Source organism: Phalacrocorax carbo, chromosome 1 (genome assembly GCF_963921805.1).
Source record: "Phalacrocorax carbo chromosome 1, bPhaCar2.1, whole genome shotgun sequence".
Lineage (NCBI taxonomy): Eukaryota > Metazoa > Chordata > Aves > Suliformes > Phalacrocoracidae > Phalacrocorax > Phalacrocorax carbo.
In genome coordinates, this window is record NC_087513.1 from 46,855,121 (window position 1) to 46,872,426 (window position 17,306).

Sequence of the window (17,306 nt, forward strand, 5' to 3'; positions counted from 1 at the left end):
AGCATTTGTTTAAAAAATGCTATCTTGGTCTTTAGGTACTATCGGGGCCAATATTCTAGCACATTTGTACGTTGTTGCGAAAGACCCATCCCTTCTTCTTCCGGATTATTATCCCTTTCTCCCACTGCAAAAGCAGTGCACCCTTTGTAGCTATGCTAAAATTTACATATGGCATAAATTACTTTTGCTTGTTAAGATCAGAACAAAGCTGTGTGTAGCCATAGAACATGAGGGAATGTGCTGGTCAAAGCTGGAAGCCATAAAAATTTTGCTATAGCCAGACTCCCATATTCATCTACATTTCATTACATACTGCCAGGCAGTATGGATACTGGTGCTTCCATCAGGATAATCCTATTTTTTGTTTTGTCTAGATGCCAATTTATGCTTAAAACCTTGGTTGTGTCTTAACCAAGAAGCAATTCCAGAAGAATTAGCGTGACCAGACCCCTTGACCTATAATGCCAAAAAAGGTCTGAAAGGCAAACAACCAATTTACATTAACTGAAAAGGAAATATTGTGGTATCAAAAGTCTTAGTACTGTCATATTTCTTACTTTGTCTTCACTCTTTCCTCATTTGTGTTTTTTTCCACTGAAGAGGTAAATCAGCCCTGCGTATTTTCCATTAGAGCAGCTTCCTTTCTGTGGTTGGAATAAGCAATCTTCAGGAGCACGTCTCTGCTATCAACAACGCAGTCCTTTTGAGACACTGAGAAAGCTGTAGTACATTGATAGGACAGCTCTACCCCAAGCTTATTGAATAGTTCTTTTTTTCTCCAGAGCTGCCTGAAATCCCTGTTCACCTAAGGGAACCACCAAACTGACTGCCACCAAGGACTCAGGGCCCATCTTAATATTTGTTTGTGCTTTGGAACATCACCTTTGCAGGAGAATCCCAAATACAGTTACCAAGCCACTTCCTTGTTCATATTTCTCTTGAGATGTCACTACAGCTTCCTCTGTAGTTTCTTGAAACTTAGGCCAATCCGACAGCCTAAAAGGAAAGCCACTGATACACAGAGGGCAGCCTAAAAATACTACAAAATCAGAGTATAGCTGTGGATTGCCAGGGAATATGTCAGCTAGGAGCTAGGGTGCGTGCCCACAGTGACAAGACTATTTTGCAAAACCATTTAGGAAAGCTGCCCAAAAGCAGCTTCTGTGAAAACAGTAACTCATGATCCCTGGTGACCACACAGTTATTCCCTGCCTGAATTTTCAGTTGCCTTCAACCTCCCCTCCCATTTCTGCTTGCCACATTCATAGCCACTGGAAGGGTGAAACAGCTGCTTGAGATGCCCCCGCACCTGTCAAAGGAGAGGATGCACAAATACCCTGTTCACTGCTATGGTGCTTTGTTTTTCTTTGTTGTTGTTTTCTGAGAATGAACAAGTGCACTCAGGATATACTTTTCACATGGAAGCTTATTTTGCCCAATATATAAAACATTCTGGGTTTTCCCACAATATTTTAATTGTCAAATAAACAAACAAACAAAACTAAAACCGAATGGAAAAAAAAAAGGTGGGAAAGAATTTTGGTTTTTTCTTTTTTTTATTTTGTTTTTCCTTTTTTTTTGCCTTCTCATCATAATTTCTTTTGTAGAACTTTGCTAATGATCTTGTACCAAATTTATCTTCTTAAATACTTTCACTAACTTAAAGTATTTAAAGCATTTAACTAATGCTTTATGTATTTCATGTTGAAGAAATTACTATTCTTACTGTGTAGTAGGAGACAGCTAGAATTTGTTAGATCTTTAAGCAAATACATGCATTGGTTTAAATATTTTTAGGAATTGTCATATTTGTGGAAGTAACAGGAGTAAGAGTAATGTATAATGGACAATCAAATGTACAGCAACTGCACAGTGAGTTGTGTAATCAGGCTGCGTGGATTTAGATTTGGCTTCTGATTTAGCCATTCATATTTTGTGCGATAACACCGAAGCTGTACTAGCAGACAAAGAGTTGGAATCTTTTTTACTCTTGTAAGACCTGATTCTGTATGTTCTTAAAAAACTAAAAAGTTCTTAGTTGAACTTCATTAGAGGAAGTAGTTACATAGGTAAAGAGTCTTTTTGCAATAAAACCTTATAAAAGCTTCCCCTTTTAAGAATGATGAACAGACAGGAAAATTCTGTTATTCAAACTATAATCTTAGGATCTGACTTTTTCCAGGCTCCCAAAAGAATTTATCTTGTTTCTAGTTTTTCTCTTGCGTTGCTGACCTAGAATTGACTTTGTGCTCCTCTGAAAATAATGCCAGATTGCAGATCTCTGCATCTGTCTATGCTATCAAAGGAAAATGTTTTCCTGATTCTGAAAGTACCTGCTACCTAATACAATGGACAAACACTGCCTAAATACAGCAGCCTTCTGAATCTGTAACAGTTAGTTCATATTTGCTCTTACTCATCCTTGTCATTTATATGGTGTAACATAAAGAACTAATGAGAGCCAGACTTCATACACTGATGTTGCTTCAGTTTAGCACCTTCCCTTATATTGATAAAAGTATCTATACTTAAAAGCTTCTGTTTTCCTAAATTCTCTCTAGGCATTGTGGTTTGTTGGTTTGAATCTACGTTTGGGGTTTTTTTCTGTAGTTCTAACCTAAATTTTAAAAATATTGTTATTTTTATATTAGCTTTCATAGTTTCCATATAAAATTGGATTATTAAGGCTATTACAGGATTTACAACAAAATTGCCTCAAATCCTCTAAATTTTTTGGCTTCATATGCCTCTAACCACACAGAAAATTAATAGTGAAATGCATGCCCTAGTGCCTATTTCAAACAGAATGAAACCTGTTTTTAAAAAATGAGAGTAAAATAAGCAGTTTAATGTATATTAGTATATTTTTAATGCTGTCAAAAAAAGAAAAATACAATTAAGATTTATAAATACTGAAACTGGTTTTCAATCAGAGTAATTGCTATTCACTGTAAGAATGTGGAAACATGTAAGGAGACTTGAAAATACAAGGTAGTTTAGAAAATAACAGAGGGACTATATTTTTTAAAAAGCATTCTTACAGTCTGAAGCACATGTAAAAATGTTTTATCTTTTTTCAGAATTGCCTCTTCTATCGATTCTGCATCGGGACAATGCTGGTATTTTAATCAGTTGATGAAACTTAGTATTAAACATCGATACGCACATGAGTACGGTGAACTAAACATTACTGACAGAGATGGACCAGAAGCACTGCAAAATCATTTAAAGCAAACATCCACTGGCTGCCTACAGGAAAATAACCTCTTTATCATGGGTGCGACAGAAAATAAACAGGTCTTGTTGGATCCTTCTGAAAGATGGATTACTGCTGACCATATTCAGGCCACATTCATTAACTCCTCCATACCTGTGCACCGAAAGGAAAATAAAGAAGATCAGAGAGTGAAGCAGAAGAGCACTGAATCTTGTATTAATTACAGTGGAGAGAGCAAAGGCAACAATAACATGTCAGCCCAACTCACGTTGCAGCAGTCAGTGATAGTAGCAAGTAATATGGGAAAAGATCTTCCAAATGATACAGAAAGGTAAGACAGATGTCAGATTGCTTTCAAACAGATTATCCAAATAGGCAATAGGAGTGAGGATTTCTTGTTTAAAACAGAGGCACAGAACCTGTGGTAAGAAAACAGTATTTTTAAGCTTATTAGACAATAGAAGAGTTAAAGTGATGCACACTAGACTTCCATATTAAAAAAAAATCCTTTGTGGTATTCTGTCAGTTGATATATTAGAAAATAGATATGTATGCACTTAAAATAATTTAAAAATACTCTGTAGTAAGAGAATTTGAAAGCTTTCGCTTGGTGTCCTACCTTTACCTTCCTTTTTGCAACAGATTTATGACGTCAATTCAATGATGCATACAATGTTAGGGATGAAAATGCTGGATGGTTTGCGAGAATTTTGGGGCAGTTTAAACTACAAAAGTTTTTTGCTGTACTATTCATTAGACATTCAAGATTCATCTATGCAGAGTTGTCAGTATCATTTAGAAGGCAAGAGGGAGAAGTTGCTTAAATCTACCATCCTACTCCCTTGACCTTAGGCCAGTCTCCTGCTGTTGTGATGACTGAAGAGCTAAGAGCCTGCCCTGCCCTTGGTACTCCTCCAACATGCCTCAACCTGCTTCTTAAAAGTAGAGGCAGGGGTGAGGGGCCAGTTCAACTTGTTCTGTGCCCCCAAATATTCTCTCGCATGAAACAGACTGGTTTATTACCTCTTTGGAATCCATTTGCTGCTGGTTTGTATGGTTCTGGATGTACAGTCAGGGAAAACAGAAGCTGAAATTTTTCCCCTAAAGGTACAAAAATTCAGTTGTGTTTTCGTAAGAATTCAGTTTCAAACATACATGTCTTGAGAACGCTATGAAGAGCAAGCATGGAAGGTCTGCTTCTTCATGCTATTTAGACTTATGGTGAATAGGCAGTAGTTCTTAGTAGGTACTTAACACACTATTAATTTGTCATAAAATTTATTATTCAGGAAGACTACAGAATTCCTCATTGCCTCTTGAAAGTAAGAGTACAGTAGTCTGTTACAGAAGGTGAATGCTTCAGAAAAATATTTTTGAAATAGTTCGTTTAGTGTTTTTACTTAATGTTTCAAATGCATGTTCCAAGTCTGTTGTTGGACAGTTCTCTTCAATTTAGAATACAAACCATTAGAGGTGGGGGGGGGGTGTGTGTTTATTTTTTAATGCAGCTACTGCTTTTTATAGATGAAAAGCTTATAAATCATGTTTTGGGGTTGATAAACTTAATAAACACATTTTAGGAAATAAATGTGGCTTAACCTCTGAAGTGTGCTTTTTTGCTGAAAAGTGCTCCTCTATCTAAATAGATGCACTGCACAAGGAAAGAAAATATGTAAAGTTTAGGGGAAATTTAAACATCTTTTCTTAAACCCACTGTCCAATTGAAATGAGAATTTTGTGGAGAAAAGTATTCTAAGATAGTAAAATCATAATGGAGAACTGCCATTAAACTTTTTCTCCATCAGTATAAATTAATTTAATATATATTTAGAAAGCTCAATCGCTGAACAAATCTAAATATTCTGTAATCAGTGCTTGTTAAACAATGAGCAAATTAGAAAATGTACGCATACAACGAGTGGTCAGTGGTGTTAAATGAAGGGTAAAAGTAGGCAAAAGATGAAATTGCACTTTCTCAGTTTTTCCTTTCCGCTCCATTGGAGATATTTGTCTCATGCAGTTTTCAGCATTTAGCTGAAATGTTTCTTTTTTTCTGTGGACAGTGGAGATAAGCTGACTCCTCCAACAGTTTATTCAGTCACTGTTAAACCACTTCTGCTCCTAATCCTTTGAGGAGACTCTTCCTCTCTAGTGAATATACAGGGAACAGAGCCGAGTGGAGATTAGTCCTTTTAGACAACTAGATTTCCAAAGTTATGTATTGTGGATATCCTCCAATGTTTCTGAACATATATGTCACATCTGGGTTTTAATTTCTTTACAGTTTGATGGCAAAGCCTTCCGTTAGTGCATAGTGCTATGTTTTATGGTTATAGTTTGGCAGCTATGATAATCCATTTGTACTGGTAAGGCTATGTCATTCATAAAGGTATTTATTATTTCTCTACGAGGCTACATATGGCAGCATCAGTGATCCAGTCCCTTTGGCGGCAGTACCGTGCCAGGAGGAAAACTGATTGTACCAAAACAGGGAATCACCAGTTTATAGAAGCTCTGAGACAGAGGCATGAAGCTGCCACGCTAATCCAGGTTGGTTTATAGGATTATCTTTACTTACTCTGCAAATTTAATAAGAAAAAAAATCTTGCTAGTTTTGTGCACTTGTCATCTCTCTATTTTTGTTTAGGTTTTTATTAATAATTTCATAATTAAACATTTTTTGTTTTACTTAATCAGCATAACCTTGATGTTTCTAAAAGGGAGCCTTCTTTACAAAAACATTTTCACCAAGTATTTCCTTGAATTACTTTTGCTTGATTTAATTCTAATATTATATTTAAGACATATTGTGCCCATGTTCTTACTGGGGTATGTCTACCCTACTACACTGACAGATGCTGCATAACTGGTACATCATGTCTGATACCTTTACAACTAAATACTCTTCCCATCTCTTTTATCCTGCCTATCCATCTCCCTCCTTCTCTCCCCATCTCCCAAAAAGAGGATTGCCTCATCTGTACTGCTATTGGGAACAGACCATGGCCTGGGCTGTCCTATCGTAGATACTGAGCTAACAGTTAAACAGAATGGATACTATGTGCAAGAATTGAAGTCCGTGGTGTGGCTCTGTTTAGTTTGCTAGCCAGATATAGTATTTACCTGCCTTGTTGCCAGGGTTCATGGGGTTTTTCTACATTTTTAAGCAAACGGACCCTGTACTGATTTCAGACTTCAGGATAACTTATAAACATTCGATATTGTAAGTCTTCTATAATGATGTCAGTAGTGCCAAAGTGATTAAGATGCCTAAGTTCCATTTTCAGACTGAAAATCCAAGTAATTCATTGGTATCTATTAAAAAAATGGGCAGTAGCAAAATGCTTAGTAAATGTGCCTGCTAACAAACAGGACAAGTGCAGAATCATACTACAGCAGTTACCTGGGAATTTGAGCTAAAATTTGTTTCTGGAGTATAGTGTGTAGCTCGTATATTAACAGTTGACCTCCATAAATTTATTTAAAACATCGCTGAACTTAGTTATATATTTAGCCTCTACTGTATATTGAAGTGATGAGTTACACAAATGTATATAGTGATTAAAATGTGCTTCTTTTCATTTGTTTCAGACCTGATAATTTCCAAAGTTAGTATGAAAATAAAGAGCCTGTCACTGTTTATGTTCTGTGCATTTTATGGATTTTTAGCTCTCTCTTATATCTATTCTAATAGTCACTCTTTTGTAAATAAAAGTTAGTCTCTCTTCACATTACTCTGTACATTTTTTTTAATCTTTTTGTCCCTCCCTGGATCTTCACCTTATTCTGTTATAATCTTTTTTAAAGAAGTGACTAGAACTGAATTCCATGGGCAGATATATAATGAATTTGTACAGTAAGACAGTTTTAATCCAATTTCTTAAAAACTACTAACATATAATTTTTCTTCTTGATCATGACTGAGCACTGACCTGGTGCTTTCATAGATCCGTGTTAACAGCTGCCTTACAGTTAATCCTTCTGCATATACCATTAGGATTGTGTTTCTCCTTTGCATTTGTAAAAACTAATTGTATTTGTTGACTAAAATATATTTGTCATTTGATCACTCAGTAATAAGAGGAGATTTTGTCTGGATGGTTATGAAGATCTGCAGGAAAGTAGCAACAATGAAATGATAAAAAAAGCAGTTCTAATACATTTAATCATTTTTATAATAATAATGAGTTGTGTGTGTAAAAACCATAAAATTTTTTATTTCTGCAATTAGACAATCATTTCCTAAAAATTAATAAGCTAAACATTAAGCCAGAATATGAGATTTACCCTTCCTATTTTAGTGCTTCCATTGCAAAGCCATTAAATGTGGACAACGCTGCATCTTTCAGGACAGTGGAAATTGTTTTAAATGGTTAGGGCATCTTGAACTCTAATGATGTCAGACACTTATTTGGGGGAAAATTGCTGTCCTGAATTTAGGTAATTCTTAATTCCATCTATATAATTTTGATCTCTGAAGTGTTTTCCTGGATCTGATTCTATGGCTTGACATATGTTCCTAACACCCTTCCTCTTTTTCTAGCAGTTAATTCCTAATGTGCTCCTTTTTCATAGATATGATTATGCCTACTAGTAATATTTTTTTAATAAAGATGTTAGACAGTTAAGAAAGAGCAACTGACCTAGGTCAATTGCATGAGATGTCTCCAAGAATTGCTACTTGTAAACTATAAGACATTTAGTACAAGTTGTATTTTTATTCTCGGTAATTTGAAAGTTGACACTCAGCTTTTTCTTATGTAGCCTTTCCTTTCAGTTTATAATAGTCCCTGAAGGAATTGTCAAATAATTAATTAGTTGACCCAGGTTTGTAGTTGAGGGAGTTTCAGGATTCCTTTCTGCTTACTTGTGGAGAGCCTCCTGAGTACTCTAAGCTTTAGACATATGCTGGCATTTAATTTGTCTTGTAGTTTTAAATGTCACATAAAGTTCAAAAAACAGATCATTGAGCTATTAAACCAAGGCCCAAGATGTTTTATCTTCCTAATGGGATAACATAGAGAATCTGGAATTGGGTTTGATCTATGGCTTTGTATAAAATGCTTTAAATTTTTTGTTTAGGCATTTTGGAAGGGTTTTCTTCTGCGAAAGAAACTGGCCAGTGCTCTTGCAGCTGTTATAAGTGATGAAGTGGAAGATGACTATGAAGAAATAAATGTGGACGATTTCACGTTTTCTGAAGTAAGCACAGTCTTTAGCATAAAATCTTAATGTAGAAAATAAATATTATCCTTCTTAAGCGATTGTGTAGGTGTTGGAAATGAAAGAAATTGAAAGGACTACAAGGGCTAGATTGAACATGTTTGGTGTCCAGAAATACAGAAGCATTTGGTATATGTAGCTCATTTAAATGTATTTGTCATGGATTAATTGCTTCCTGCTCTTTGAGATGCTCTGGCAGTTACTGTGCTATTAATGTCACACCCACTGTAGAACTGCATATATTTCTGCAGTTAAAGGACAATCAAATGAGAATAAGGAAACAGCTACTTTTGTTTTCAAATGCTTTTTTAGTATTTTAGTAACAGATTATAACGTCAACGATATTTGAGTATGTCTTTTGTTCATTTTCATGATGTAATGAGAACAATAATATAGCTGAATATATAGAAAGTGTAGCTGAGATTCAGTGTTGCAGTATTCCAGTAAAAAGGACATACCCCAAAACCAGAGGTGAAGCAGGCTTATTAGCTCTTCTTTTGTCTTATAGGTAAAGTGCTAAAAAGATTGCAAGTCTGAATACAGTAGTAAATTATGAAGACAAGTATAGTTAAATCAGAAAAAAACCACACTGGTAATTTTTACAAGTTACACAGAGTTACTAATGTCCTTTTAGTTTCAAAGGATTGGAATAGGCTCAGAAGTTTCCATTCTAAGAAATAAAAGCAGGCTCCAAAGGAATTTGAGGAACAACTCCACATTCAAAACTGAATTTAGCAATAATTAAGTAAAAAATAAAAATGTCTATAGGATCAATCCTGTCATTCAGTAAGCAAGGAAGAGATTCTTTAAACTACTTTTATCTTTTGTAACCTCAAAAGACAGAGTCTACATGGGATGTTCTAGACTCAGTGTGCATAGTAAGGCAGCTGTTGATGACTTACCTCTATATTTGTCTGGACCACTGCTTTTTCTAATTGTTCACATTCATTGGCTTCTTTTTTTTAATGTTTTCAGGTAAAGCAAAGAAAACTGATAGCAATGTGGCCGTTTGAGACCTAAAAGGATATGACTAAGGTTTTTTTCATGAACCCTTGTCCCTGAATGTGCTTATTCAGCTGCTGCATCTTTGCAAGAACCATTTGTCAATATTCTACTGTAATTTTGCAAAGGAGATTGATGCGATAACCCTGCTACTGGCAGGATTAGGTCCTACTTATGATTACATGTTTGTATGGCTCGTAAAGAGTTATAAAATCAATTATGTTGTTAGTTGGAGCAGAGCAGTTTACAGTTGATCAGTCTTTGGGCATCTGAGTATCAGCCTTCTTTTGCCATTCCTCTCCCCTTGGAACATAGTTGGGCTTTGTATGAAATTATTACCAATGATTTGATGACTTGGAGTAATTTTATTTTTTCTTATCCCTTTCAGCAGCTATTTTAAGATACATTTTCAGAATTACTGTCTCATTGTAAGAGCATGCAAAATGTTTGAGGCAGGAGTCCCAGGAATCATTTGGTAGGCAGGAAATGTGTGTGTGTAAACATAGAGATCTGGATTAAATTTTAGGATTTTTTTCATTTTAATTTGAAATATATATACAAAAAAGAACAGTCTCATTAGTTGATGTTCTCTGATCCCTGGCTTCTTTCTAAAATAATAAAAAGCAGAAAGTTGAAGGATTTATTTCTTCACACAGGAAGGAAGTACATTAAAGAAGGAAAATATCCTGTTTTGAATTATTCAGCCAGTAGGCCAGAGTCTTATATACTGTAATTCAATTGAGCTGTCTTGTTTCACTCTGTTTGGCCCAAATAATCCTGTGATTTTTTTTCTTTAATTGCTAAACTGAAGACTACATAGTCAGTTTTGTTCCATCTGTCTGCATTTGGACAGGTGCTCCTGAGGCCAGGGGAAAAACGAAGCAGTGGGGAAGGCAAGAAAAAAAGACTAGCTCATTTCAGAGAGGCTTGCACTCTCTGGTGTTGCCACATGTTTCTTCCTTTGTTTTGTTTTCGTTTTTTTTCCAAATTATTATTGAGTTTATTAGGAAAGAAGTAAACATGTTTTTAGGGAGCAATTTTCAGAGAAAGTGTTTAGGTTCAGATTATGACAAGAGAACCATGAGCTAACTTTTTAATTGGCATGGCAGGCTCAAAGGCTGGACTGGGGACTGAAAAGTTAGTCAAGCACTTAGCTTCTTGTGACGAAAAATATAAGAACATCTGTTTTATACAGAGCAATGTATGTGATAAATTTGCAATGTCTATGCCCGTGAAAGATACACTTTGTTCAGTGAGTGAGCATTTCAGTGTTCAAGATTGATGTCTGTAACTAGAATTATACCCTGCAATACTTGTCATGTTTGTCCTTCTTTTTTTTTCTTTTTTCCAAGCACATATCTTGTCTGTGCTGAAGAGTTTGATTGAGAAATGTGTCGCTTAACTGTAATAGGGCTACTGGAACTGGAGTGCGAAACAGTGATATATGATACAGCCGTGTTGTGTTACTAACTATGCAATACCAAGGAACATTTACTGCAAACATATTAATATTCTGCTAAAACGTCCATGATTCTTGCCTTACACTCTCTTCTGCCTAGCCCAGATTAGCCATGCTCAATACTAGGTTGCCTGGTTCCATGTGACTTCAGCTGTTCTGTTCTCTGCAGCTAGGCAATACCGAATCACATGGACTTTCTACTTCTGCAGAAAAAAGCAGCAGAAGCTTGGAATAGCCTATATTTCCTATTCTCTCCTTTCTGGCCTCAGTGTTTTATAGCAAAGTGCTGAAGCAGAGCCAAATAATGACACATGATATCAGTGGCTATCTGTTGGGCCTCAAACAAGTGTGTAGGGAGGAGTACATATTGCCGGGCTAAGAGATCCCATATGCTAGGGTGTGAAGGAAGAGAAAAATATCTGGACACCATTTTGTACTGCAGATTTCACTGTTGGACAGGGTGAGGGAAATGAGAGAGAAGGGCAGAAAAAACTTTCCTTATTGCAGATCAATACAAATATACTAAATCTTGTCAAAAAGTTTTTGTAATAGTCCACTGTTTTGTGATGTAGTCATTGTTTGTTTTTTTTTTTTAATACCGGTTTTATGCAGATTTCAGTCATAATGATTTTATTCAGTATTATCTAGCATTCTACAAAATCACTGGTGTGCAAGTACCTGTTTAAACCATTTGCAAATATCACAATGAAATAAGTCATTAGGCACCAGTCTTCATTAAATTACTGTTTAATATCCTTATTATAAACCGAGTGTACCCAGTGCTCTGTGGAAGGTGAGGCTGCAAAACAGCATGGGGGAAACTCTAGTCTTTGCTAAAGATCGTGTGTTTACTTGATTTATGCACAGTAAGCAGTGGTGTATTTTTAGTACAAGTTTGGCACAATATCACATGAAAAAATAGATTGGATGTGCTTGAGCTGGATGAAGGGCATTTATCTTGCTCACAATAGTACGAATAGTAATCATTTCACCTGAACAATTACTGGTATCTTCTTGTATTCATATCAGCTCCCATACGTTGCCAAAGACATTCAGAGGCAATTGATGGCAGCAGTGTTTTGTGTCTGTTGTATTGTGCAATGTCAAACAGGCTATCCCAGATGAGATGAAAGATCTGGCCAACAGATGTCAGAAAGTATGAGCCTGGTATTTAGTGATATTTTCATGTCTTTCATGTGGACTTTGGAGAATTCCAGCCTATATGCTCCAGAAGGCTGATCTTAAGGCAACCTTTCATCAGCAGTCCATCCATGTAGCAAATGATCTACAAGGGAGAGCTCACTTTACCTCTGGTGGACAAAATCTGACAACACATTTGCTTGACACAGCTTTTACTTTCTGTACTATGTACCATCAGCATTGTTGTTTTCTTGATGAGAATATGATGTGAGCCAAGTGCAAAATGGCTGAACTTGCCAGAAAGATGAACCAATTGCATACAACCAGTTTTAAAACAATTATTTACTCAGAACAGTGGCCATTGAATAAATTATTGTTTTCCTACACTGAGTCAGCATATGGACATATTTCTTATTTTCATCAAGATAAGTACCAATATTGATGGTTACATGGCACAGAAAGTAAGTACTGTAGTTTTCAAAACTTTATTTTTTTAGTTTAGTTTAATCATACTTTTTCAAAAAGAAAGTAATTTTGTAAGTTGCGACCAAGCTAAAATGATATCCATCACTGCTTCCTTCATCAAAGGGAATAAATCTGTTGCCCTGAGACAAAGTGTTGTTCTCCTTCTGAGCTTGATTATGTACAATTTTAAAATCCCAGCCTTTGACAGCTTTTGAAATTATTGACCATGAGTTTCCTTCACATTTTCCTACGTATCCACACTGAGACACATAGCTGTTCCTACTTTTTACTTGTCTTCCATGGCAGCTAGATAGCAGTTTTGCAGGTTTGTTTTGTTTTGTTTTGTTTTGAGCAGGGCGAGAAGAATAAAAACAATCTCGTATGTGCTAACTCTTGAAAAGTAAACAGCAATTAGAGCAAAAATTCCTTTATATCTCCCATCTTTAATATTCTTATCACATGTCCAAATTAGACACATATAATATGTTTTGTTTTCTTTTTAGATAATCCTTCATGATGTGGTTTGTCTCACGCTGTGAGCTTGTGATTGTGGGCTTGTGACAGTGATTGCTGTTTTCTGCCTAGTGCCAGGAAATAAGTGTAGCCTATGGATTAGAAGGTCCCCATAACATTTCTTGTATCTTGACGCTTTTACACATGTCTAGCTCTTGTAATTGCTTATAAATGTCAGAGCAGAATCCAGCCTTTCTGTATTGTATACTGCAAAGAATATGATCCTTTTTACATCAAATTTCTTATAAAGTTACAGTGTTGCAGAAAAGCAAAAAAGTGTATGATGAAAATTTCACTAGATCCCTCCTCTTTTAAAAAGGAGGGAAGTACTCTCTCCTAAGTAACATATTGGAAGATCAATCTTTTCAGTGAGTGTGTATCAACAATCTCTTGATATGATCCTGCTTCTTCAACTGCTAAGTTAATTAATCACATGCCATTCTCAGTCTGTGGCATCATTAGATACATAAAGACTCTTTTCTGACCCTTTCAGCAATGATGCTTATCTAAAAAGCCAAAATCTTGTTTTCTAGTTATCTGATAAATATCCTGGCCTTGGAAGTAGGTTGTTTCAGTCAGTAGCTGATAAAGTAAAAACAAACACAGCTATTAGGAGTTGTGGCCATCACTAATACCCCAGCTTCACAGATCATGCAGAATGTGCTCTGATTGCTTTTTGGCCTTCCACTATGAGATCTCAGTTCTTAATGCCACCTGAAATGCTTTTAATTTTTAAACAGAAACTATCTTCACGGCTTGTCTCTGCATAATTCTTGGTTAAATAGCCAGATTCAAACAAATACTTTCCAAAGCAAAGCCCACTAATGACACATGGCACTAAAGATATCATTTGGAACCTGTATTTAGCCAAATGGTATAGTATTTTTCTAAATCATATTTAGCTTGTATGACATATCAAAATATAATGATGTCATTAATTATACTTCGTAGTCTTATTTCTCTAAAGACAAAGTCAAGCATTGGGATTAAATAAAAAGACCAAGCAATGGAAAAATGAATAAAAGTTTAAAAAGTCTTAGTTCTGTGGAGTTTTAGACTCATTATTGTACCCTCAAAGGAAAATCCTTCTAAGCCAAACACATCATTGTAAATGAAAGTAGTAACAGAGCCATCAGTTCTCAATGAGTTGCATCTGGAGTCTCTTGAAAGCTGAGCTAAGGATCTCAAATCATTGAATATAACTTAGAGAAGTTCTTTAATTTTTGTGTAATGTTAAAACTGACATTTTAGTGTAGGTATAGATTGTGTTTAAAGGATCTGGTTAAATGTATGATATTTAGCATGTCCACATACATTGATTTCCACTGAAAAAGATATTTTAGTAATGCCTATTTACAAATTTCAGGAGCTCTCCTGATTTGTCTGTGCTGTGTGAGAAGGGGCCATTGATGCAGCCAATATTGTAATTGAGTTAAATAGCAGTACTTTTGGAGGAACCACAGAGGAAACTGAGATGTCAGCTTCCTTTCTCCTCCAAGCTTAAATCCATAGATGTCTCATTGCCTGGAGCTTGAAGTCCTTTCAGTTTCGAACATAGCAGTTGTTATCCAACCACGGCACAGCTTAACACACTTGAACATGTACAAGTCCCCGGGACTTGTCATTTTGAACATCTCGGGGAGGTTGCTGATGACTGGAAAATACACCCATCTTCAAGAAAGGCAAGCAGAAAGATTCAGGGAACTAGAGGCCAATCAACATTATCTCAGATCCTGGGGAGGTTGTGGGGCAAATCCTCTCAGAAGCCATTTCTAAACTCATGAAAGAAGGTGATTGGGAGCAGCCAGCATGGGTTTATCAAGGGCTGATCAACTTCATTGCTTTCTATCACAAAATGACTGGCACTATGAATAAGGGGAGGGCAGTGCATATTGCATACCTTTATTTTAGCAAGGGTGCTGATGGTCTCCCACAGTCTTATTCTCAAAATTTGTTGAGGTTGGACAAGTAGACCATAAGATGAGTGGCAAATTGACTGGACTGCCAGACTCAAGTAGTTGTGTTCTGTGGTGCAAAATCCAACTTGTGGACAGTAATTAATAGAGCCCATCATGGATAGTAGGGGAACCAAAATAGTAAGTATTTTAATTAACAACCTGTATGATGGAACAGAGTACAATCTCAGCAAGTGTGCAGATGATACCAAACTGGGAGCAGCAGTCAGTATGCTGGAGGACCAGGGTGTTCTTTAGAGCAGCCTGCACAGGCTAGATAAACAGGCTGACCAGGGCCTCATGATGTTCAACAAGAGCAAGTGCAAAGTCCGATATATGGGCTAGAATCACCCCATGCAACACTGTTGGCTAGGGGCTGACTGTCTAGGAAGCAGCACCACAGAAAAGGATTGAGGGTCCTAACTTTCTCTGCCATGCAGTTCTTGAGTTTATAATAGTGGAAACAGAGAAGGGGGAAAAAAAATCCCATACCCTACAACACAATCTTAATTTAGCTAAAAACTATTTAACTTTGTGTCTAGTTTGTCCTTGAATGGAGTGGGCTAAGGGTTCCTAAATGCTAAATACTGTTAAAACCATCTCTGCATTCTCAGTCTAGTAATTTTATTTCTATGGAAAATACCGGAAAATTTTATTTTAATATGGAATTAGCAGTAGCTATTTATCATTTCACAAATCTGAGTTTACAACAGGAAAGCATCCCAAAGAATCAGCTCCTGAAGCTCTTGAATTTCCCAGGGAGTAGCAGTGCAGGTCGCAAAAGATTTAAGGTGTTGAGACTACAGTTATGAATCAACAGATTTCAACCTGTGAAATCATTTGTTCATAATTTATTTCAAATAGAGTTAGTGCTAGGGGCATATAAGAAGGACAGTATAAGTGAAGCTGAGACATGATTAAGACACATCTTCTTTAAGATTAAGCATTTGTAATGTAATTAGAGATTTGTTATCATCAGTTTCAAAAAATGCATGCTTACAACTTAGTCCTTTTTTGCTCTTTATCTTCCAAATACTTTTTATTCTTATTTCTGAAATAGAGATTTTAAACAAAAAGGAAAAGTTGTCTTGAAATTGAATAAAATTTCTCATGTGGCATGAACTTTGAGACATATTAAAGGTTAGATAACTGTAAACTTGAGCAGTCTATTTTTTATTACTCTGTGCTTCAGCCTAACTTCCCTTCCTTTGACAAAACTGCAAGCTAAAGTACAGCTTTCTTTTCTTTTGTGTTTTTAGTATTAATTCCACACACTTGATAGAATAATTTGGGTTATCTTCATCTGAAATTGTGTAATGTCTGAATGTAAGGTGTTTAAAGGGGTGGGAATGAGGGGTCCCTTGGCTGTTTTCTTTGTTAGGTTTTTTAGTTCATTGCCCCTTGAAAGTTTCACAGAGGTAGAAGGACTTGGAAAAAGGCTTATGGGGACATACCAGCTAAAGTTTGTGTAGTGTGGCAGAATCAGAGGGGGGAAGACCTGAAGATACTTGTCATTTTAAAGGGGAAAGACTGCATCTGGGGACTTAAAGCCATTTGAGGGGTGGCCTGAAGTTGCCAGGAGCCTAATGTTTATTGAGGTGGGTGGGAGTATACACCGTAAAAGATTTTTGAAGCATACATTTCTGATGCTTACCTGAACCATATCTAACCTCTGAAGCTGAGGTTACTGTTTACCCGTCTGTATTTTTTATTCCTGTATTCAGAAAAAGATGCAGGACCCAGAGCTTCCTTTGAACACTGTCAGGCTTAAGACAAAAATACATTTCTAGAAAAGTTTGGGTCATGTAGGTCATGAATGACTAACATGAACTACAATAAAATTCAGACTTTTGGAGAATTATTTATGTATGTATACATTCAAACTTTTTGTGAATGAAAACTTTTAGAGTCCCTAAAATTTTCATTATTCATTTACTTTTTTATATTCTGAAATAAATTATTTTTATAGTTTTAGTCATACATATTTAAAGAAATCACATAGGTAGTTTTATTAAATATACTACATAGATATACATATATTAGAATTTGAGAGAATGGTTAGTTTTCTAGGCTTATTAAACAGTTTGGGAAAATGACATTTGGAGAAGACATTCCCCAGTAAAATTTTCTTGAAGTGTTTTTCTTAACAGAATGTTGTGATTTTTCCAGTAATTGTCAATGTATCCTTCTTAAAAAGGGACAACTACACAGCTATACTTGTCCTCTAATTTTCCTACAAAAATGTTCTCTAATAATTAACCAGTTTCCATAAGTCTTTAAAATCTCTTGGGGTCAATCAATCGTTGTGATATGGTAGCTACAAAGAAGATGG

At 35.9% G+C, this 17,306-nt stretch overlaps 1 protein-coding gene across 1 annotated transcript in view; it reads left to right on the forward strand.

The window, feature by feature from the left end:
• LRRIQ1 (leucine rich repeats and IQ motif containing 1) overlaps positions 1-17,306 on the forward strand; it is a 113,165-nt gene that overhangs the window by 34,045 nt on the left and 61,814 nt on the right. The window contains exons 16-18 of the mRNA XM_064450437.1: positions 3,081-3,548; positions 5,629-5,767; positions 8,300-8,419. Coding sequence (XP_064306507.1) covers positions 3,081-3,548; positions 5,629-5,767; positions 8,300-8,419 — 727 coding nt within the window. The remainder of the gene's footprint in view (positions 1-3,080; positions 3,549-5,628; positions 5,768-8,299; positions 8,420-17,306) is intronic.